This window comes from Xenopus laevis, chromosome 8L, assembly GCF_017654675.1.
Source record: "Xenopus laevis strain J_2021 chromosome 8L, Xenopus_laevis_v10.1, whole genome shotgun sequence".
NCBI lineage: Eukaryota > Metazoa > Chordata > Amphibia > Anura > Pipidae > Xenopus > Xenopus laevis.
The window spans coordinates 74,284,296-74,309,956 of NC_054385.1; the positions used below are offsets into that span (position 1 = coordinate 74,284,296).

Here is a 25,661-nt window from a genome sequence, read left to right on the forward strand (position 1 = left end):
GTGAGGACCATAAGAATTCTGCTGTTGGTCCCAGTAACTTTATCACTTTGTGTTATTTTGCCAGCAGCTCTAAACCATTCCAAATAATATGATAACTGTCACAAGTTACTTAGCTGCTTTCCAGGGAAGTAACTGTAAAGCTGGCCATAGACGTTGAGATTTTTAAAAGATCAGATCCTGATCATGAGACCACGATCTTCTCAGAACGATTGTACGATCGTACGAATTTACCTTCAACTAAAAAGACCAATTTGCCAGGAAAACAAAGGGGGAGCTGCCTGCTTGGCCCTGCAAACATAGAGAGATTGCACTGGGACCGACAAAGATTTTTTGACCTGGCCGATCAATTTCCTGACAGATGTCGGCCGAAAAATCGTAAGATGTACGATCGTTCGAATACCACTAACCGCACAATAATTTCGAAGGATTGGTCGGGCTTCCCTAAAATCGGTCGTTCGGCAAGAAGAATCATCGCGTCTATGGGGAGCTTTAGTCAAACTGGAGATGATTATGACAAAAATATTTTTACTTTAATATCATTGAGCTATAATGTCTGGTGGCATAACTAGATATTACTGGGCCCTGTAGCAATTTTTTTTCAGGTCCCCAAAATGTCTAGTGGTTCACCTGTTTTACTAATATCTATTGAAATTGTATATGAATTAGGACCTTGTGGAGCCCTATAACTCATGGGCCCCCCTGCAGCCATGGGGTCTGCTTCCTTGTTACGACCCTGATATTGTTGATATTACTGCTGTAGTAGTAATAGTAGTTTAGGGTGATGGCACAAGGGGAGACTGGTCACCCACAGTTTAATCTTCAATATCGCAGTGACTAATTATGGGGAAATATGCAAAACAATATTTATATATGTATTAAATAGATCTCTAAGGGTTTATTTCCACTTTTTCTACCTAAATATTTGGGTAATCTCTTTATTATCAGGTTAATAATACTTCTTTGGCTGTTCATAAGAAAATGCAGAGTACGTTTTACATCTGTAAAGTAAGCTATCCTATTTCAATTCTTGCTTTTAACATGATTTGCATTTGACAAATCTTTCACATGGAAACTAGAGTTTAAGTCTCCAGGTCACTTGGCTGAAATTGGTCCTCCACGCAAAAACTGTTTTTTGCAGAATGAAAGAAAATGTAAACAGCCAGGCAGATGCGTTCGAAAGCAATTACATTTACAAGTAATTTTGAAACTGTTGAAAACAGTTATTGGCTGGGGTGGAGGTTCTCTTTACTAAAAACCCAGTGAAGTACATTAAGCACTTCATAAAGCTTAAAATGAAAGGGTTGCTGTTTGTTGATCATTGGCCAAATGGCAAAAAAGTATGACCACTGCTATGTATGGATTCATAAAGGCTATCGTACAAAAGAAAATGGAGAAACAGACTTTTATTTGTGCATTTTACAGTGGCATAGTAGCAGCCCAACTGCTTGAAACTTGGAGCTCATAAGTCCTTTTCTGTAGCCATCATTATTTTTCCCACCATTGTAAATAACTGCGCTCTTGCACCTCTTAGTGCTCTTGTAGTTCTGCCCAGGAAGTTAAAGACTCCTTATATTTCACTTCAACAAATCTCTACAGTACTGTATATAGCATTACTAGCTATTGCAGCCTTGCAAAATTAGTACTGGCTGAGATGGAATTAGCGGATACCGTCTATCTAGAACTAGTATATAGAGTTTAATGTATTAAAGTATTCATTTTTGGATAAATACAACACTAAGCACAGGAAGGAGGCCAAAGCTTGCATTGGCTGTGAATAAGACTCAGCAGATGTGGTGGGGGTTGTTTCATATTCCTACAGTTTACAGTTCTAAAAAAAGGGAACAGTGTCACTGCCCCTTGCATCTTTTATATTTTTTGTGCCCTTTCAATGCCCGCAGTTTTACTGGGCATTAATATTGTAAGCTCTTGAGGACAGGGACCTCCATTCTGTTGTGTCTTTACTACACAACAGTAAATATTGTCTATGTATTATAATATTTGTACCTTCCTACTATGTAAAATTGTACAGCACTGCATATTTTAGTAGCACTATATAAATTGCTATACAATGCATGTACAATCCTTATGATTTTAGACTGCTTTGAGCATACACATAACAATACCTCACTCTCAACACTTTTTAAATTCATTATTGCACATGATTCCTTATCCTGTGCTTGAATATTTATCCTGTTTTGTTCCCCAAAGATCTTCTTTTCTCATGATCTATTTTTATCTTTGTTCCTGTTTTCTTTCCATCATTTCACATTGTTTGCATCAGCCAGCCCATTAAACTCTTTCCCCTTATTATGTTTTTTCCCCTCTCACTTACTCCCACCTCTCTGTGTTCTCTCATTGCCCCTCCTCTCTCCACCTTGTATGTCCCTTTTTCTCCTATCCTATTGAAATGTTTTCCTGCCCTCAATTCTCAAGTGCATTTGCTGCAGTGCTTAATGTAAGCACAGCCATGTTCGATTAGCCACATTTAACAGAGCAACAAGTCTTTATTGTGTAATAAAGTGTCCTATAGATCTTTTCCTGCTCTTGAAGGCTATTTACAAGTCACTGAGTGCGTCTGACCTGGACAGAATTGCTGTTGGTGGGGGTATGAGGGAAATAAGATATATTATAGTCCATCTATGTAGTTGTTAAATAAGCAGTCACTGTGGTTTTAAGTGCAAGCTCTCCAGACAAAATTTTAATGTAGCAGAGATATGAGATGCTTACAGATCTGCAATATACGTAGGTTACTGTATATAGATAAAGAATCCACATTGATAAAGTACAACAGCGTAATTGTATGCTGTATTTATAAATCACTTATAAGCCAGAGGCAAGTTGACTTGATTAATTGCAATTGATAGAACGATATGAGACTTGGCTTATCTGCTATCTCTAAAGGTGGCCATGGACGCACAGATAATATCGTACGAAACAAATTTTCGTACGATATTCGGTACGTGCATGGTGGGAAACGATATCGGCAGAAGACTTGAATATCGATCGGTTTAACAAAAACATATATATAATCTCAAAGCATTTTAAAAGATATTCTGATAAATTCGGATAAAATGGAAATTATTTTGATAAGCAGGAAGGATTTAATGGGTTTGTGTATTCTTGTTATAGTATTCATAGTGCTGGAGGGGTTTGTCTATACAAATGCAGTCCCCAGCAAGCTGCCTCCCTCTGCACATGTAGTCCCTGCTCTAGACTTCCATTTTCTCCATTGCTTAGTTCCCCGCAGGCCAGTTGACTGTAAGTTGATTTGAGCAGAGAGGCCAGCGGTGTGAAGTGTTCGATTTCCTGCAAGCTTTCCCCTGGGACCCTTTATGTAATGTTACACGGTTACTGGAAGAGAAAAAGTCGCAGCTCCTGGGATTATGTTAGCAAACAATCTATACTCCGTTTACATTAACATCAGTTGTAGGTGTGTAAAGAAACCAGCTCATGATCAAGAGGGAGGGAGGCACATATTTATGGACCTGTTTCGCACGCGACGTAGTTCTTGCAAGGTTACAACGATCCTGGCTTTGGATGCATCTTGTAAAGTGGCTAAACATGAAATTATAATGAATTGTCTGTTAACAGTAGCTGCAGTTATGTGTAATGATTGCTGGCAATTTTTACAGTTAGGATGCATGTCTTTTTGCACTGTTCTTTGAGTTTTTTAGGCAATTAATTGTAGAACTCATCTGTAGTGTTTTTAAACAAATAATGTTTCTCTCATCATCCATTCATTGTCTTATTTTCAAATAGGTACAAATAGACAAGGAAACATTTTAAGGGGTAAGTCTTGGAGATTCAGAGAGAACAAAAAGGAGCTTTATTACATAAGCACATCAAGCTAGAATACTACTATTAGTACATTCTTCCACCTTCATAAGCTTTTTAATTTTATATGGTACAGAGAAGGAATTGAAGGAGAAAATTTGCTGCAATAAACATTAATAAACAAGCATGCCTGCATGTCATGAGTATTGATCAAATGCTGCTCTTATTAGTGGTTGATAAGAAGGGACTGGAAACATTGGATATATGATGTCTGAAAAATGATGCAGAACACAGAAACAGCACAAGATAGGGTTTTTATAATGCAGATGTTTTATTAGCATTCTATAGTGCAGAGAGATTCCTGCTGTGGATCATATCACATACATTGATCAGAATTTTCATACACAATTAAGTTTGAAATTGTGAGTCTCAGTGCTCATCGACAAGTCTGTCTTAAAGCTATCAGGAAGTTCACATACGGATCAATTCATTTTAGTTGCAATTGTCTTCTTTCCCTAATTCATAGTGTTCTCTGAATGTGTATACATTTCCACATCATACATATCAAATGCAGAAATGGAGTTGTTGGGTCCATATTCAAGATCTTTTGTACTTCCCCTGCAGCTAAGGAGGAAAATGTGGCTACATTCCGTGGTTCCGAGTATTTGTGCTACGACCTTTCTCAGAATCCCATCCAAAGCAGCAGCGATGAGATCACCTTGTCTTTCAAAACTCGACAAAGGAACGGGCTCATCCTACACACCGGCAAGTCTGCAGACTATGTCAACCTGGCACTTAAGGGAGGGGCTGTCTCCCTGGTCATCAACTTGGGCTCTGGTGCCTTTGAAGCTCTTGTAGAACCAACCAATGACAAGTTCAATGACAACGAGTGGCATGAGGTCAAGGTCACCCGGAATTTACGCCAGGTAAGGAATCCAGGGGACCATTAGTAAAGCCTTGTTATGATAGAATAGGAGTAAAGTGGTGACCTTTGTTCACTAGAGCGAGAGCAGCAATTAATTATTGACAACATAAGATTGGAAATAATGTATCCCATGTCCTGGTTTGCGTTCTCTTCTCATTGTGATATAGGTGTTCCATGTCATTTTTTAAAATTACTTATTAAGTATCGAGGTGCGTTTGCCTTCTATTATATGCTCAAGTGCAGTGGTTTTTGTAGGGTTTATTCATTGGCTTACTAAAATCTATCACTGCATGAATGTCTACATGTTTACATGAGTGTGTGTACTCACACAGAAGTTATGGCCTATTGCTGCATTATTAATTAATAGCATAACTGTTTAACATCTTATCAGAAAAGATTTTACATAGAAATATAAAAATATTGTTTTTATTTCTCAGTATTTGATAGAGACTACCGTAAATACTAATGCATTATGGAACTGGCATTGCATCTTTCCTGATCTGTACAAAATTCCAAGAATATTTGCAGTTACACAGTACAGTGCTGATTTAGAACATGATGTCGTTTTCCATATGTACTAAGCGCTTACATATTGGCCTGGCAACTAATGCCATATTAAAAACATTACATTTGCTAAATCATTACATATATCCAGCTATATTCATATTCAGCTAATACTTTAAAGATATAATACACATTATTCTAATATGAAGTATGATACAACATAACTGTTGGCATCTTAAGGCAGCTGTCAAGGGTGCTTTGTACTCGGCATTGGTGTTGGGCAACCCCTCTGAGTCACCACTGTAATGGCTTCTTGAACAGTGCTAATTATCATTATTTCTGTGTTGTGATGACACATGTTAGGAATGCCCTGCTTGCACAGAACTTGGGAACCGTAAGTATGGCGTATGTGCTGGGAAATTTGTGGAGGCGAGTCACTTGACTGAATGAAGAGAGATTGTACTGCTTCTGATGTGTGAGAGAAGAATGAGGACTGGGGTCTGGTCCAAGTGAGATATATGAAAGAAGGTGATCTGAGGGGATGAAAAGGGTGGGATAGTCGCACTACCTGCTTCAGAGCAATTAACCCCAAATCATTCATGTAATGTTTCATTGCTACTAACCAAAACCTTTCCAAGGTTGTACTAACACCCTCTGAACTGATCATCTTTGTTTTTCTGTTTTATTTTCCTTATTTTATTTGGTTGGATCTAACAGTCCTTCTGTTCACAGTTATTCAATTTCCTTTCTTCCCCACTTTTCCGCAAAGCACTCTGGCATTGGACACGCTATGGTAAACAAACTACATTGTCTGGTAGATATCATTCTTATTTGTCAAATTATTTTCTCTGGAGCTGCGGTGTGTTCTATCCTTTTGCCTTTTTTCTATTTTTTTGCTCTAACGGAAATCTCTTCTTTCTCTTTCATGCCAACTCCTCCCATTTTGTTTCACACTTCAGGGCTCTTAACTTGCAGATATACACCAGTGTCTAACACAAAGCAACCAATTGAAGTAAAGCAAATATAAGAATTGGTTTCTATGAGTTACTTCACTGGAGCAAATTTGCACCTGTATTAGCAAATGAGCCCTTGTAAGGTCATCCCATCTTCTGTTCTAAAATAAATAAATAAATATGTTTTTCTGTTACAAACATGTATGTAATGTGGATTATTTACATATATGTATGTTCAGTTCATTTTCAGGTCAGATTCATTAAATGCCAGTAGTTTATTTTATTTCATTATTATGTTATCATTTATGTTATACTTACATTGATCACTATTACCCTGCTTTCACCCACCCCAAGGAGTGTTGCTGTCCTTCCACATATTTATTTATTTATTCGCTGTCCCATAAGGCACATTTCAAACCTTGGGCAGTGATGACTGAGTCCTTCTTGCACAGTCCTTATCTCTCTTAAGGAGCAGCTAGGTAATCACAGCTGCTTCTAATACTCAGTTATTATACCCATTATACATTCTGCATGCATTTTTACCATCGCCTGAAATGGCTTGAGTGTTGCTGCTGGCAATAGTGACCCTCTTGTGATTAAATCTTACATCTCTCCTACCTTGATAGCTTTCAGTTTCCACAGTGCCTAAGACAAATATGCTAGCATTAAGCAACATGTGTCCAGATGTAGGGGCAAATCAGAAAACTACTAGGGGAGATTGAAACAAAGTTGTCAACACTGTGCCACTAAAAACAACACACACACATACTTTATTATGGGAAACTGCATGAATACTCTAATTAGGGTGCTGTGATATTAAAAATCATGATGTCAAGGCCACTCCTGAGTGCCCATGAAAATCGCTGAAAATGTCATGTACAAACTTTAAAAAGACACCTGGGCCATTGCAGTGCCCAAAGGATAACCTTAAATTATCATATTACATTCTCTTTGGTGCTAAGGGAATCCCAACTTTCTCTATGATCTCCTGCACTGAACAATGTTTCTAACTTAATTGGCTTTTGGCAGAGAGCCTAGAACAGTCACCGAGTGCACTTGGATAATTTTGTAACAATTTAAGATAAGCAAAGAAACGATTATAACAGTTTAATACAAGTAGGTCTCTTGGTGAAACTGTGACTTGCAGCAAAACTGTAATAACACATAAATGTGAGAACAGAAATGTGTTCAACTTTCATAACCTGCCAAATTTTGTAAAATGAACATGGTTATTAGGGGGTGTAGCCACAAAATGGGCGGATCAGAGTACATTTGCCGCCCTTGGTTTTAGATTTTGAAAAAACACTAACTTTCACTAACTTCACTTTCATAAAGAGGGTGGGTTCTGAATTGCACTGATATGGTCTCAGGAGGAAGTTCAATAGAGCAATGTCAAACTACTTTATAAGTCAATTGGATTTGGACAGGGAGCAGGGAAGCAGAATCAGTACTACCAAAATCATTCTCCCCAACATATCTCAGTGTTATAAGCACATAACTCATTATCAGTAAAGTGTTCTTTTCCCTTCTACTGTAAAGGTAGAGACCAAAAGGTGAATCTGATTTAACAACAGAGAGAGTTGAGTCATGGCAATAGGTTCATCTCTGTCTTGGCGTTGCAGTTGGTGCAGATTGAGGAACCAGGGTTCTTTGAAAATGTGGAGTCAGAATCAGTTGAGAGCCTAATGTGATCTTTCTCTGGTTCTTTGCGATAGCATATAGGACAGTGATCCCTAACCAGTAGCTCATGAGCAACATGTTGCTCCCACCAGCCTCAAAGCAGATGCTTATTTTGAATTCCTAGCTTGGAGGCAAATTTTGGTTGCATAAAAAAACAGGTATACTGACAAATTGAGCCTCCTGTAGTCTACCAGTTCACACACAAGCTGTCAGATAGACCTTATTTGGCTCTCTAGTGTTGCTCTCTAGCTTTAGTTTACATTTGAATGTAGCTTTCGGGTAAAAAAAAGTTTGGGGACCCCTGATTTAGGAGGTGGGGCCCCAATTCAGATGAATTTTTCATGGATCCCACAGTTAATTACCATGTTAGAGTCGTAAGGCCAAGAGGATTAGGAAGTGAAGATTTAGGACTAAGGAGGAATTTAAGCACTGGGCATTGTGGAACAGGCAAAGAAGTAAATTCCATTCTCGTTTACAAAATGTAAACTTGATCAGATTCTTGGTATATAAAAAATAATAAGAAATAACAAGAAAATATGGATCCCACTTAATTTTTATGTGTATATTAACATTTTTTTAAGACAAGAAATCAACAGATCCCTCTTGAAGACAAAGCCAACCAACACTCTAGCCTTCTTCCCCTCACCTTGTGCATTATTCCATCTAACAATTTACTTCATCCTCATTTCTCATGCTTGGTTCAGCCCATCACATTTTGGAGATGGGTCAGGGCGGGTAAGGTGTAGGGAGAGGATTTTTCTTGGCATGTGTGTGAGCAGCTTTTCCTTCTTTCTGCTCTTCCTTCCTTCTTGTTTGGTTTGAAGGTTTGAAGATGTAATCAGGGCTGTGGGCAAAAAGATTTTGGTGATCCAGACCTGGTATCTCATAAATGTAATCTCTTCAGTGCTCCATGGGGCATAGAACACTCATCCAGCATTATGATTACATTTTGTGTTAATTTATTTTGTTTTGGCTATTCTTTTTGGTGGAGGGTGGTGGATTATGTGTTAAAGGGATTCTTATGGATGGTGGCTGTAGCTATTAACTCTGTCATTGCTAGAGGTCTAACTCTAACTAACCCTTGTATTTCAAGACAGCATTGTTCTAGAAGTTCATGTGTCAAGAAAAAGGGTTATTATTTTTGATCCCTCCAGCAACACAGTGTTAAACGATTTTCATTGTAAGCAGCTGAACACGTGTGCCTGACAAGACATTCTTCTGGAAGGGACAGAAGCCTTAAATATTTCACATAATGCTTCACATAATTCTGAAACAGTGCCTTACAAATAGTATTTAGATTTTCCACCAGTTTTCTAATTTTATGAAATTATAAATTCTACAATGACATGTTATGCAATGTGTTATTTTTCTTTCAAGGCACTGAAACACAAAGGTAGTTTTGATGTGATATTGTTTTAACGTATAGAAATCTAAATATTGAAATGTGCTGTTTGCATAGTTATTACATCTCTGTCCTAGGAGATCTTAGGTTACGCAGATGAAAAATTGTTGCCCTAACAAGCACACAAGTCATTACTTTCACCAGTACATTGTTAAAATAACGGACACATTTAGGATAATAAAATGGACACATTTAGGATAATAACACCGCAGTTAAGAGGATAGATGTAAAAAAAAAAACATGCCTTAAAATATTCCAAAAAGTTAAAGTAAACCAAATGCATAAATAAGGAAAATCAAAACAATATCCAAGTGTATGTATACCCTAGTGGGCATTGTTGGTTCAGACATCAGAAAGTTGAAGCGTTATATCTGCTATAAGTTAGCATTGGACCTGATACTATGAACTTAGCAGGGCCCTCTAGCAGGAAGTACAAAAACCTGAAAAATAGAGCTGACCCCATATGGAAAGCGGTAAGCTTATCCTTACATTCTTAAATGTCCATGATTTATATAATTTCCCATCCTCTAGCAGGAAGCCCCATTTATTAGTCCACCATTTACCAGTGTCACCTGGACAGTGGGCCCTGGCAACCAGGCCTGGACTGGCAATCTGTGGATTTTGGCAAATACCAGAGGGGCTGCTGTAAGTTGCTATAGACAATTACTATTTATTGGGCTATTGGCTGTTTTGGCCTCTGTATACTTGAAATGCCAGGGTCTGTTTTAAATCCCAGTTCAGGTTTGCTGCCAACAGTAGAATAGGGACTGGTGCACAAAGAATGTTTGGCCATGACTTTAATCTGCCTGGCCAGAATCCATTGTGTTACAACTCTTATTATCTTATTATGCTTATTATCTGACCAATCCCATCCACTCCCAAGACTCACTCCCCTTTGTGACCTGAAAATCCCACTTTCATCTTTCTTGTCCCCTCCTTTCTGTCATTGGGCCCCTGTCTGGAGTACCCCATTTTCCCCTGATGAAAACCCTGGTTGAAGCTACATCAAACCATTGAGCTGCTGCCATGTAAATGTTGTTCTAGGAATGCAGTTGTTCAGACAGGAATATGACTTTCTAGGGTTGCCACCTTTTCTGGAAGAAAATGCTGGCCTCCCTATATATTTATCTTTTTTCCCTATTAATAACATTGGGATCAACCATCAGTTTTACCGGCCAGGCAAGTAAAATACCGGCCAGGTGGCAACCCTACTTTGAACAGAAGCCACAGAAAAGCCAGTTAGTTATATTTTTTATTTTATATAAAACCAAAGATGCCTCGGCGGTTAACCTTATGAACTGCATTTGGCTTACTAGTTTTATTAAAATGTCAAACAATTGTTGATATAGTGGCCATGTGTTCAGCCGCTGACATGAGTTATAAAGCATTTCATATTCTGGAAGTCTCTCTAAAGGTGCACATGCTGACTCCTTTGAAATACAGTAGTAATGAGTATAACTATACACAACTAAAGACATTCATCATTTGGAGTGCAATTTTGGAAGTCTGATGGTAACGGGTATGTATATGTATGAGTTTGAGGATCTTTTTAAGCTTGATGGAAAGTGTATGGGAATACTCAGTAGAAATCTGTAGTACAGCATGTTCTTGATAATAGAAGAGCTTTTCCATCTGAACATGAAATGTTTTTCCCTCACACAGTGATTCTCTTTTCAAGATTTTGATGTTGGCGTAGGACTTGGGTACAGGTCCAAGTTTATTTATGGTGTTGGTATATTCAAGGCAGTAAGGAAAGGAATATTGTTATGGTATATTAAATTCCACAGTGAAAATTCTGAAATGTACTTTAGCAAGTTATTTTTTTCAACATAAACTGGGGTGAAGAGAATAGATGGTATTACACTCCCCCAGAAAATAATAGCTTTGGGAATTGGGATATGTTCCTTATCTTTCTACAAGGTTACAATCTCGGTGGATGGTATTCTTACTACTACGGGTTATACTCAAGAAGACTACACCATGCTGGGATCTGATGACTTCTTCTATGTAGGAGGTAGCCCAAGCACTGCAGACCTCCCAGGCTCTCCTGTCAGCAACAACTTCATGGGGTGCCTAAAAGAGGTAAGTGTAAACGTTAAAGGGGAATTAAACCCCTTCAACATGAGTTCAATGAGTAGGCTGACATATTGTTTGCCTATTGTTTTAATTAAGACATATACATATACAGTATACTATATATAACATGTATTTTTGTTATTCCTTGAGCTACACAGGACAAACAGAAGCAGTTTAAGCTGCTTTATTTTTCTGACTTCTTGGTTCTTGCAGGCAGTTGTGGGAGACTGTAGTATTTAATTAAATTGTCAAAACTGATTCCTATTTGTAAACTAGGCAGCAAAGGAAGTAAGGGAGTAAATTGGGGGCTGTACATACAGAACTCATTTGGGCTCATTTATAATGCCCACTGTGTTTCTGATCCTACTCTCAGACAGAGAAGAGCAACCATGTGGGTGCAAGTGCTCTGTAAGTGAGCACTAAGGGGTGTGCTCTTGCACTTGTACCCCCAGGGTTCATAGGTTCATACAATAGTAATTGTAGCAACAGTACTACAGTGATTGGTTAGGCAAATACAGGCATAAATGTGGAAAGAAAACATTTTCAGCCATTGTATTTATGTTTCCCATATTCAAAAGGATGCATATGGGTGTATAATACCCTTTTAAATGATGTGAAGGATTCAATTATTTAGAAATAATTTTCAATAATTGTGGCTATTATTATTAACATAAAGTCTTGATACATAATACCATTGTCATATATAGCTGTTAACTAATTGTATACATTGATAAGATGGGCCAAACAAGAACAAGGCAAATGCCCTAGGACATTTAATGTCTCACACTGGTGCATCATTGGTATAGAAATGGTCTTTGAAACACAGGAATTGATTAATTGGAGAAGGGAGGTTATCCCATGAGAAAGATGTACGGGCGAAGATAATGATCCATTATAGTAACAATTGAAAAAATAGGAGAATAACCAGTAGATTTCAGTGTCACAAAAGTCAATAGAATAGAAAGATTGGAGGAGAAAATGGTGTAGCTGCTGCACACAGAGAATCACCTGTTACCTCTGTGTTTCATATAATTGAACTTTATTATAATTCTTTTAACATCAATATTCCTGTGTTAGTTTTTTTTTGACTGTACTAAACAATTCCATATGCTGTGAGGTTTTGTAAATTAATAGAATCCATTGCCCTGAAAGGACATTTAGATTATTTTATCTAGGGTTCTCCTTGAGGCTAGATGAGCTGGCATATGGATAATTATCTGTTCGTAACACTTTATATCTGTGAAATGGAAACAATAAAAAGGGTATTCTGTATCAGAATCCAGGAAAAAAAGGGAATTGGAAAGAGCTGATTTAGGTACAAGACCATCCCATTTCCCTTGTAATCATTTTGCTGTCTGACTTGCTTCATTGATTTCTCATGTTGCTCAGCCATGATCACTGCTTCTCTGGAAGGGCTCCATGACTTTATACACTGTAATAATTGCAAGCCCATGGTGAGGTCATGAAAATGTAATTTATTGCACAATGGGAAATGAGCATTGTGGTTTATTATGAATATTTGATCACAATGCTTTAGGGGTTTAGGGAAGAGCTGACTCATAATTGATTGTGCCAGGTTAGAGGCAGGTGTGTCTTTCCTCTGTGATTGCTGCATACTTGCCTTCTCTGTTCCTGGTGTATGGTAGGAATTTTTGAGCCAGTGAACAAATGATTAATAGCTACATATGCCATAATGTTATATTCCAACCGCCCTGAGCGCCAGCCACATCTGCCTGCAGCAGCTATTTAAAGCTGTTTTAATTCCTCTAATTGCTATACATTTATTTGGATTGCTGGCACCTGCAGTGATCAGAATAATGTGTCATTTTATGTTCTCTAGTTTGGTTTCACATTTTTTGCTGAACTGATAACTGTCTATTACTATTCCCCATTTTGTGACTACTTCCATTTTGCATCTTTCCTTTCTATCACAACGTCTTTCAATGACGAGTATAGGCAGAGGTATTACAAGCAGGAATGTTACACTTTATATGTCCTAGCTATGTCCTATTTATAATACTCTTATTTTTGGAGGTTGGACAAGGCAATTCAGTTTCAGGCTGTTTAAATAAAACAATTTAATATTGTTGATATGTTTTACCGAAGTCCTCTACACTTTGTTCATATAAAAAAATATTCATTGGATAAGGGTTCTAAGGGTAAATTCATAGCATCCATCATCATCCATGGATGATTTGTGTTTTATACATAATGATGGAAATAGGACTCTTTATCTTATGTTATAAATATCCACCACACGTTCTGGAGCAACCAACAGGTAGTTTTTTTTCAGAATTTATCTTTACGGGAAATAATAAACTAATGTCTATCCCATAACAATTTACATTTAAGTCTTAGGTAAATGTTAGTCTGAAAATCATATTTGCTATTTGCTTTTTATTTTGGGTAGCCTTGTGTCCAAGGATGTTTGATATTAATATATCAAATACCTATGTGAAGGTGGCCTATTGTGAGTCGTGGTTGCTGCTGCAGGGAGGACATCTAGTGGGAGCCAAGAAAGCAGCATCATTGTGAAAAACTGCAAAGGATTACATTAAAGTTAAAGAACTGAAAGGGAATTGAAATTTAAAAAACTATTTAATCTCCGGCACATCCCCAGTGTTTATGAACCAATGTGGGTGTGGTTGGGCAGCATGCCGCCCCCTAAAATCCTGCCGCATAAGGCTGGGCCTTGGTGGCCTTTCTACAAATCCGGGCTTGCTTATAAAGACTGGGATAACTGATGCCTTCTCTGTTGCCTTTGTTTAAAAAAAAAATGTTTTAAAGAAACAGTTTAGTGTAAAAAATAAAAGTGGTTAAATAGTCTGTGCAAAATTAACAGTCTAAGTTACCCAGTTTTATTTTTACATTGAAATCCTTTAGAGCATAACTTCAGTTAAGGTATGCAGTAACAGAATTCTGCATATTTAAGCTTATACTGCGTCAGACCACATTTCACACTTCTGATATTGCCTATTTCATTATTGGTTTTCTGCATACAACAAATGCACATTAGATAAAATATGCATTTACCCATATTTATTATTTGAAAACCAAATGCAATGCATTAAATACTACAGCCTTTGGTACTGGTTTCTAAAAAAAAGTATGTATCCTGTATCACTTGCCTTTGTAGGTTGTCTACAAGAACAATGATATCCGTCTGGAACTTTCCCGCTTGGCTCATATTGTAGACACAAAAATGAAGATATATGGAGACGTGGTATTCAAGTGTGAGAATGTAGCTACTCTTGATCCTATAAGCTTTGAAAGTCCAGAGGCCTATATCAGCCTACCTAAGTGGAACACTAAACGCATGGGTTCCATCTCCTTTGACTTCCGTACCACAGAACCCAATGGCCTCATCCTTTTCACCCATGGGAAACCTCAAGAGAGAAAGGATGTCAGGAGCCAAAAGAACACCAAGGTGGATTTCTTTGCAGTTGAACTGCTGGATGGACATCTCTACCTCCTGTTGGACATGGGCTCAGGAACCATTAAGGTGAAAGCCACCAACAAAAAGGCCAATGATGGAGAGTGGTGCCATGTTGATATCCAAAGGGACGGAAGATCTGGTTAGTATGGAGATTAGTGATACGATTGTGCGAGACTGTATAGTTTAGAAGGGAACTTGAATATATTTGAATTTCTTTGTGGCATACAGTATATGCTAGGTTAGGTGCAGCATACAGTAAGGTGAGACCTAACGTCACCTAGCTTTTTAAGTGTCTCAAGTGTTTGGAAATGAAATATGTAGGCTGGAAAAATGACATGTAGGATCACAGACATGTGAATACATAGCTCAACAAAAAATGTACATATGTTTAATCACAAAATTCAGAATAGCATAGGAAAGAGAGTGCTTAATTTCTGTAACAGATCTGAGGAATAACATCAAGCAAAAGTTGTTATGTGAGAAAGAGAAAACCAGTGCTGGTAGACCTGGATTTTTTTGCAGTCAGTAGCTTATAACACACTGGGCATTTTAACTGCTGCTGTTTCAGCATAAAACAATGATGGTCAGAATACCCAAATCTGCTTGTCAATGCTTCTAAACATGGTATATGGGAAACATACTACTAACAGTAAACATGGTGGTTGCAGGTGGACCTCTAATCAGAAATAGTGAAGTGAGCAAAATGTTTTGACCCATAGCAAAAATCTTTTTGGGGCTTATCAAACCTTGGGAAAGACTAATATTTCTTAAACAAATATTAAAAACAGACATCATTGAAGATTTCACCAGGCCCTCCACTTATTAACCACAAAGCAGTAGCAAGGTCTGCTTTTTCTTTTGGAAATACATTTTGTGTATACCACTGCAGGAAGTCTGACAAGTGGATTCAGAATGAAAAGAAAGTAGTTACAGTCGAAGTACAATTTTTGGTTTGTAGGAGTTCAGAAATTTATTTTGCCAAACAAAAATTGCAGGTGAATTCTTATTTACTGGGCTTTCTTTAGTAAATACAAAATCCAATATGGTATCGTCTTTGCATGTTCACTATAATTTAATACTTGAGTGCACAGGTGTAGAAAGACACATTAACACTATGCAACCTGAAAGAGGTTAGTACACATCCATGTATTCCATCTCCAAATTATAATGTAAAGCATATTAAAAGGTATCACTAACAATTACAGACTAACCTTTACAATACAAATGTACTTGACATTTAACTATGCAGCATTCATTCTTCAGTCATTAAGACTGATTGCATCATCTTTATAAAATCCTCTAGACATAAAATGCAAAATTTTATATAGAGGGTAAACAATGCCATTATCTATTGCCTAGACGTACATGAGCTATAAAATGTAACTATCATTTGTTCGGTTTGGCTGTGTAGGTACTGGTGTAACAACATATTCACTGATTCTGCTTACATTTCTTGGGCCCAGGATTAAACATTTAGCCCCTGACCCTCCTGTGTTTTGGTCCCCATTCTCTTTAGTTTACATACAAGACACATGAGATACAACTATATGCACTGACAGGATGCTGTAACAGGTTTGATTGGTCAAGAAGGTTTGATTGGTCAGGGGATTGTAGAACCATTCCCCCTTGAGAGGGGCTTAATTACATATGTAACCACTATTTAAAAGCAAAGACTTGTTTCAAACCCCATTATACTATGGACTTAAGAAGGGCTAAGCTGTAAATATGTCACAGCCATTAATAACAATCGAATCCAGTCCTAGTTAGAGCAAAGCAATAAACATTTCTCTGTCATTTAGATTACTACATTTTCTTGCAAGCAAGGACACAGCCATAAACAAGTCAGTGCCATTAGAGCTCTTAGGGTCTAGTAAGGAATCAATTTATAGTGTTACTGCTGTAAGTAAGCTTAAGTCATATGTCTTACATGTGAAAAGTTCACCCATAGATATGATGCCATTATTAGTACATATAGGAAGAACTGATGCATAACTACATTGTCGCTATAATTATATTTTTCTTTTACTGATCATTAATTCATGTTTCTCGTTAGTACAGTATTTAATGCTATGTCCTTAGGAGGAATGCTACATTCTGATAATTTTAAGACAATTTTTACCTTCACTCCAAAGCCTTGGCCTGCCTTTCCTTATGTGTAGCAGTGCAGGAGTAGGACAATCTATTTTTAATAATGATCCTAATTATGAGTCAGGGTATAAAATTTGCTGTTTTGATATTATAAAAACAATTCCTGTTTCCTGTTTCCTCATTTGTGTTGTCTGGCTCTATAGCAACTGCAAGCAATCTCATATGGACTCAATGTACAGTCTTACCTTGTATCTAGTCCATATCAGATTACTGTTGGTACACCATATTTATACACTGGGGGGCTTGAAAAGCTGTTGTAAAATGGAAGGAAGCTTTAAAAAAAGGAGACAAGGAGAGAACTATGAAGAGCGTCATCCTTTGGAGATGATGCTTGCATAGTCTGTTAACCCTTCCCAACAATGTAGTCTGAACAATGTTAAATTAAATTAATATCAATTTATTTAGATCACTTTTAATTTATTTAAAAATTTGTAGACACAGTGCAGACCAGATATAGAAGTTGAAAGTAGGGGCTGGTTGAAGGGGTGAGTACTCTCCCCTGAGATGTAAATAACCATGCTGCCTACTTCTCTGCAACGGATACATCATTGTGTAAAAAGCATTAAGTAAGTTTGCATATAGACATTTCAAATCCATAGACGTAGAGACCGTACAGAGCCAACATTTGCATTCTCAATCAAGGAGCCTGACTCTCAGCGCTGCACTAAATTTTATTGCCCATTATAGAATGTATATATAAGACAATTCTGAAGGGTATCTACTTATATAACTCTCTTCATTTAGGCACTATTTCCGTAAACACCAGGCGGACTCCATTCACAGCCAGTGGGGAGAGTGAGATTCTCGACTTGGAAGGGGATATGTATTTAGGTGGTCTTCCTGAAAATCGTGCAGGTCTCATACTGCCCACTGAACTTTGGACTGCCATGCTCAACTATGGCTATGTGGGTTGCATCCGTGACCTCTTTATTGATGGTCGCAGTAAAAACATTCGACAACTTGCTGAGGCACAGAATGCAGCAGGTGTGAAATTGTCATGTTCTAAACTCAGCGGCAGACAGTGCGACAGCTATCCCTGCAAAAACAATGCTGATTGTAGGGATGGCTGGAACCGCTTTGTATGTGACTGTACTGGCACTGGGCACTGGGGCAGAACCTGTGAAAGGGGTGAGTATTCCTAAACAAAACAGATATTGGTGTCTTGATAAATGTTTTGTTATAGGGTTTCAGCGTAAATTGCAGACAGAGAATGTCATGTTGTTAAACAGTGCTGGTCGCTTTGTACATGTATCCCACTTTCTTTACATTTACATTTCTCTGCCATCTCTCTGTGTTTATTCTTCATCAATCCACTGATATCTCTGTACCCTGCCCTTTTTGTAGATACTGTCCTATATGTAATTCCAGTATCTTGTTTCTGTGCATACAACTCATTAAATTCTTTCTTCCTGGACTTATCTTTGTACCCAGAATTTTAAAAGGCTTAATTACAAATGTAAGTTCCAAAAACTGGACACAAATCTCAATTATTTACCGGCAATGCAGCGCTTTTCTCCAAAATTAGTAAGAATTTCTTTGGGTAAATGGCATCACTTCTGGCGTTTCACATGGCCTGATTAATGACATTATTTGGATTCTCTAGACCCAAATCAGTTGTGTGTGTATTTAGGTGCCACATACTAAAGAAACAGATATTACTGGGCTTTTTGTGTCTGCATTCCCTGTTCTTTACACCTTGTGTACAGTTCATTAAAGCAGGCTGAATGGCTGTCTTTGGGCTTGTATTACAAAGTACTCTGCCAGATTTGCATTTTAGTTAGTACCTTCCTACATTGCCAACCCTAAAATATGTAGGTTTACTACTCCTAGATCTGTTGGTATGTAAGTGGAATATGTTGAAAGTCAATACTATAATTTATGAGTCTACTGAGAAAAAGAGAATTTTAACATAGGATTGCTATTGTTGACGACATCCCAGCATTGCAGCAGAATATCATACAGATACGCATGGCATATCAAGGAGAACATTGGTCCTTTTAATCTATCTGGTTCATTGTCTAAAGCACTAGTCCTGATCATTATAAAGAAAAAACCATCAGAGGGGAAATACAAGTGATTGCTTCCAAAGCAGAGTGGGTATGTGAGAAGAGGGGAACAATGTTACCATTGTATCTTTGATGTTAGCCTATTGGAGTTACACTAATTGCTTAATGATCTGATTAGTTACTAGAGAGGATATTTCACAGCCTATAGAGTTCGTAGCAGCTGTTGTTTAACCAATTCCTTGCAGGCTGAAAAGGCTGGAGTGAAGCCCTTCATTTCATGAACCAGACAAGGTGATCCCTTTCTAAGTTTAAGGGCAGAGACACACGCGAAGATTCGGGGAGATTTAGTCGCCCGGCGACAAATTGCCTCTTCTTCGGGCGACTAATCTCCCTGAAAAGCCTTCCCGCCAGGCTAGAATCTTAATCTCCGGGGAATGGCATATATATATATATATATATATATATAGATCCTTGATAAAGGCCCCAATGTGGGCTGAAACATTGGATGCACAGTGATTATGCAATTAATATTTTTTGATTGATGAAAATGGTGTGCTGGTCCATCCTGAATGTATATATATGACTTATTTGACCAAGCACCCACAAAGCAGCGTGGACAGAGTGAAAGTACCTTTTGAAAATTATATATATATATATATATATATATATATATATTTTTTTGTTCATTTGTTTTCTCCTGACGAAGAGCCCTGTGTGGGCTCGAAACGTCGAGTTCAATAAAAATCTTTTATTTGCATTAAGAAACCCTGTGAGTGTCGCTATTTTGCAAATCTCTATTTACCTTCATTGCTGAGCACCCAGGTATTGCCTTGGTCTACGGAGTGCACCTTTGGAACTGGATATATATTTATATATATATCCTTTATAAGACACTATTGCTCTCTGAGATTCTCTGAGCTTAGATCTTTCGATTGGAAAGTTTTTCTAGCTGTGTGTCAAAACATGGAATTTTCGTGCCCTTTAACTAGCCATAGTTAACAACTGTCCTTAACTTTTGATGGAGTGTCTGAGGATATATGTCTTTGGCTGTTAACATTGGCCAACCTCACAAATATACAGTATTTCAGTAATCAGTGGCCCATTTTCTGCTTCTACTCTTTAACCTATATTTATGCAAAAGGGGAGCTTAAAATATTAGTTGAATCACCTTCACAATTACCATTTCTATATATGGTAGCTGTTGTACATTTTGCCCCTTATAAGTTCATATGCCATATGGTGCAAAGTCCAGATGTTGGCAACTATGGCTCAGTCCAAAGGGCACCAGAGCTGTAATGACTTTTATATTTATCTTACCCCACAATGCACTAGGATGTTTGAGAGTTAAGATTGATTTTCTTGAAGCATTTTCTTTGGAATAATTCCCTATCAGTACAAGTGGGTCTTGTGAAATAATGTCTATAGTATCCATCCTCTTTTGAAAACACTTGTATAAAATAGCCATAAAATATCTGGCTCTCAACCTCACATATGAGCATTTTGTCCTCAGTGCTTTACCCTGTTCCATTAGAAAATCCCCTTCCATTTACTAATCTTTAGATTTCTGCTGCATTCACATTATCAGTTGATAACATAATTTCTAAGAATGTGATTAACTGTTCCTTGCTGACTCTGTCCAATCTACTTATCTTATTGTTTACCAAGCTCCCATAATTGCAGAACTGGCTCAAAACTGTGCATCTAAGATTGGTGCTTTCCATTATTTTGTAAATTGTGAAATCATAATGCAAACGGTATAGCACTTGAAAGATATTTCTGTGATTTGAGTAAAAGCCCTTCAAGAAGATTGGAAATATAGCCCATAAAGTGGCACTTTTGTATTGTAGTATACAATTTGAAAAATATTTAGATTTTTAATTATGATGTGTTATAGTTAAAAAGGAGTTATGCCTCCTGTCACTGTGAATTAAGACATTTTATTCAGTAAAACCTTTTCGATTATATAATGGAGTTTTCTAATACTGCATATGTAATAATGTTTTATACTCGAAATGCTTAACTTTTAAGAATGGTTTGAAACACACCAAACAAATAATTATAAGCAAATGTGATGTAAACATAAAAAAAGAGTGAAATAAAAGTTCTTACCAGCACTGTGCCCTTTGATATGTAAAATTGCAGTGAAAGACTTCCAAAATATACATATGCTAGATACAGCGAATGATCCGCCACACTTTGCACCACTTTGTCAGGCGCAAATACATTACCGCTACGCTAATTCACTAAAATCCAAAGTTGCATCTTAGCAGCTGAACTCTGGCGAAGTTTCGTTTAATTTTGATCACATAATGCTCATTTTAGTGCAGTCTGTTGTGCTTTTTCTCAGATTTTCCAGCTGGCACTCTGCATGATCAAGTACTTTATTGTTGTCACTAAAAGGTTGTAGGGTGTGATTGTTGTATGCACTACAATCACAGCAACCCTTTATATTTTTGGTATTTTAATTAAAAGAAAAATAGCTCTACACTTAATAACATTGTTATAGATCGTAGCCACTCAAATGAGCCCCATAGCTCAAAATACGATGTGGTGTAAGCAGAGGCCAAAGCAGCCTTGGGCCAGTAGAGTGGCACCGGCTGCAGCACTGAGTATCACTGGATTTAATCCCCAGGCAGCTTTTTTCCAATTAATTTCACAAATCTGCCAACGGAGTCTTTCCACTTTATTCTAATCCCGCCATCTCCGAAGGGAATATGTACGGATAAGCTGATAAGATGCACATGAAGGCCGAAGCCAAGGCCGCAGCATGATCTCATCTGGTTAATGAGAGCATCATACAGCAGAACAGCCAGCACAACTTAACCTTTCCTCTGCTGGAAGAATGAAGGGTTCTGATTCTTGTTACTTGACCAATATGCCAATATACTCAGGATTTAAGAATTATTTTAAAAAGTGATTTAGGGGTAAATTTAATTGTGTTTGTATAAGTCATTCTTTCTGTGTGTGAGAGACTGAGCCATTTCTTACTATGTACAGTGATGTGAAAAACTATTTGCCCCCTTCCTGATTTCTTATTCTTTTGCATGTTTGTCACACTTAAATGTTTCTGCTCATCAAAAACCGTTAACTATTAGTCAAAGATAACATAATTGAACACAAAATGCAGTTTTTAAATGAAGGTTTACGTTATTAAGGGAGAAAAAAAACTCCAAATCTACATGGGCCTGTGTGAAAAAGTGATTGCCCGCCTTGTTAAAAAATAACTTAACTGTGGTTTATCACACCTGAGTTCAATTTCAAAGGTTATAAAGCCATTTCTAAAGCTTTGGGACTCCAGCGAACCACAGTGAGAGCCATCCACAAATGGCAAAAACATGGAACAGTGGTGAACCTTCCCAGGAGTGGCCGGCCGACCAAAATTACCCCAAGAGCGCAGAGACAACTCATCCGAGAGGCCACAAAAGACCCCAGGACAAAATCTAAAGAACTGCAGGCCTCACTTGCCTCAATTAAGGTCAGGGTTCACGACTCCACCATAAGAAAGAGACTGGGCAAAAACGGCCTGCATGGCAGATTTCCAAGGCGCAAACCACTTTTAAGCAAAAAGAACATTAAGGCTTGTCTCAATTTTGCTAAAAAACATCTCAATGATTGCCAAGACTTTTGGGAAAATACCTTGTGGACCGACGAGACAAAAGTTGAACTTTTTGGAAGGTGCGCGTCCCGTTACATCTGGCGTAAAAGTAACACAGCATTTCAGAAAAAGAACATCATACCAACAGTAAAATATGGTGGTGGTAGTGTGATGGTCTGGGGTTGTTTTGCTGCTTCAGGACCTGAAAGACTTGCTGTGATAGATGGAACCATGAATTCTACTGTCTACCAAAAAATCCTGAAGGAGAATGTCCGGCCATCTGTTCGTCAACTCAAGCTGAAGCGATCTTGGGTGCTGCAGCAGGACAATGACCCAAAACACACCAGCAAATCCACCTCTGAATGGCTGAAGAAAAACAAAATGAAGACTTTGGAGTGGCCTAGTCAAAGTCCTGACCTGAATCCTATTGAGATGTTGTGGCATGACCTTAAAAAGGCGGTTCATGCTAGAAAACCCTCAAATAAAGCTGAATTACAACAATTCTGCAAAGATGAGTGGGCCAAAATTCCTCCAGAGCGCTGTAAAAGACTCGTTGCAAGTTATCGCAAACGCTTGATTGCAGTTATTGCTGCTAAGGGTGGCCCAACCAGTTATTAGGTTCAGGGGGCAATTACTTTTTCACACAGGTTTGGATTTCTTTTCTCCCTAAATAATAAAAACCCTCATTTAAAAACTGCATTTTGTGTTTACTTGTTTTATCTTTGACTAATAGTTAAATGTGTTTGATGATCAGAAACATTTTGTGTGACAAACATGCAAAAGAATAAGAAATCAGGAAGGGGGCAAATAGTTTTTCACACCACTGTATAAGAAAGAAACCGAGAACTATATGTAAAAATATTAATTCCTGTGTGTGTGAACCTGATGCAATAGTGTGTAATGTGTTTATATGTGCATATGTAAATTAGGCTGGGTACCGTATGCATCATGCGGTTAAAGTGATGTAAAGTGATAATGACACTAAAAAAAATATTCAAAATATTATATACATCAAAAGTTACTTGTAGCTCATGTTGATCATTTTTCGTTGATAGGGCTGCTTTTGTAAGTAATTGTTACTTGAAGTTCCTAAACCTGACTGTTTTGCCAACCTGGCTGTCCCTTCTCAACACATGATTTTAAGATTTGGATTCAGTTAGAATCTTGGCTGAATCACTAACCGAATCCTGGATTTGGTGCATCCCTAATATATACGTAGGTAGTGAATTCAAAGTGTAATTGACGGAATACACCTATACCTTATTGATACGTGTGCACTGTTTGATTCCGTACTACACTACTACATTATACATATATTTCACTGTTTATTGATAACCAGCATTTTATCACCTCATTGTGCTGCACAGCTCATCTAGCACTCTTCCATCCCTGCATCCCATTAGTGCTCACTGCACTACACATTTACCACATTTCCATCTATATATATTTCATTGTAGTGTACAAGATGTATGCCATTCTTTTTAGCTTTTAGTTTTGTGCAGCCAATATAGTATTAGGTGTTTACAGCATGTAATTTACAGCACAACCAGTATAGAACACATCCATCTGTACATTTCATTGTATCGCACAATCAGTATATCACAATTCCATCTGTATTTGTCATTGTACTGTACAACCAATATAGCACACTTCTATGTGTACATCATTGCACAGCTAATATATCAACATTCCACCCATACAGGTCATTGTACTGTACAACCAGCACACCACTCTCTCTGGGAAAAATGGCAAGGGCACGCTGCACTCAATGGCCCCTCGCTCATCACTATAGAGTGCAAATACTACTACTTTTCACTCTTTCCCCTTGTTCACAGATCCTTGAGTTCTGCAGCCAACAGCTATAGTTACAGAAAGCAAACTAGGGCTAGGCAGACTTTAATATTTTGTTGTAATTTTTTGTCTTTATGGTAACACATATAACAATAACATTGTGCTATAACACCTTTCATAATTAATAATGTGCTGAACTGTATGTATGTATGTATGTATTTTAATCTATTTATACAGCACTACTGCTTTCAAGAGTAGTATCAGTAAAAAGCTGAAATCTGAAAATACACCAGCTAAAGCTCGTTGAGGTCATGTAGATGTCATTGGCAGAGGTCCCTTTAACCGTTTGAAGACGTTTTTAGCCTTCCTGATTTTCGTTTTTTTTGGTGGTTTGTGCTCAAAAACTCGATTTATTTGAGGTTTTTTTGCCGATAACTTGAGTATTCGAGTCCCCCTCCCAATTGCATTTGTTCTAGTTTTTTTACATTCAAGTTTTTTTCATAAATAAGCAAACATTTGAGTTGTGAGTTTATTCAAGGTAGTAAAAACCTGGCGAAAGAGACACAGAGGAGGAGGAGGTCCCTGTCTTGTAGAGTTTACAAGCTAAGTATGTAATATGGTACAGCTGTTATACATCATGGCACATGCGCTTATTTCTGTGTAATTTTCATTAGCTTTTCTTTTGTCTATGTTTACCTTACAATGCAATCCATATTATCTCTAATATTGAAGTATCAGCATGTTCCAGTAAGATGCACTTGCAATTTTATTCAGTTTATTCAGGCAAGGCCTAAACCTGTTTGTGTCAAAAAAAGTCTAATTGTTAACTGTGCTGTAGTGTTTTGTGATGTTACCACTGAGTCACCAGTTTGACCTCACAATGTAATCACGCAAAGTGTATTCTGTTGATAGCAAAGCCTAACATTAAATAGCTGTCAGCTGAATGCCAGGCCCGGATTTGTGGCGAGGCCACATAGACCTGGGCCTAGGGCGGCACATTTTTGGGGGCGGCATGCCGGCCAGCCGCTCTGTGGGGAGCCTGTGCTCCCTTTTGCGCCAGCGTGTGGTAGTGCGGGCGGGCGCTAGGACCGTGCGGAGCGCTCGGCCTAGGGGCGCCCGCCCAGCGAATCCGGCGCTGCTGAATGCCATATATCAAATTCATGCTATTTTGCCACAGAGCTCTGGACTTGTTTATGTTGATGTGATAATCAGGAAAGACTTTGTAATAATTGATACACATTTTTTGCTTTTCTGCACTGAAAGGGTCAATAAAGAGCAGTGGAAAATTGCTCTATAACAAGTATTTTGGGTGCTTGGTTTGTTGAAGGGCAGGGCTCCACACTACTCATACCCCTGGATAATTTTGTGTGC

The 25,661-nt window shown here is 37.9% G+C and overlaps 1 protein-coding gene across 21 annotated transcripts in view; it reads left to right on the forward strand.

Annotated features, from left to right (window-relative positions):
- nrxn3.L (neurexin 3 L homeolog) overlaps positions 1-25,661 on the forward strand; it is a 273,346-nt gene that overhangs the window by 78,177 nt on the left and 169,508 nt on the right. For 13 of the 21 annotated variants that reach the window (XM_041572988.1, XM_041572989.1, XM_041572990.1 and 10 more), the window contains exons 6-10: positions 3,760-3,789; positions 4,399-4,700; positions 11,159-11,320; positions 14,451-14,889; positions 17,643-18,026. In XM_041572988.1, coding sequence (XP_041428922.1) covers positions 3,760-3,789; positions 4,399-4,700; positions 11,159-11,320; positions 14,451-14,889; positions 17,643-18,026 — 1,317 coding nt within the window. The remainder of the gene's footprint in view (positions 1-3,759; positions 3,790-4,398; positions 4,701-11,158; positions 11,321-14,450; positions 14,890-17,642; positions 18,027-25,661) is intronic. The other 8 variants (XM_041572991.1, XM_041572994.1, XM_041572995.1 and 5 more) reach the window with 1 other exon arrangement.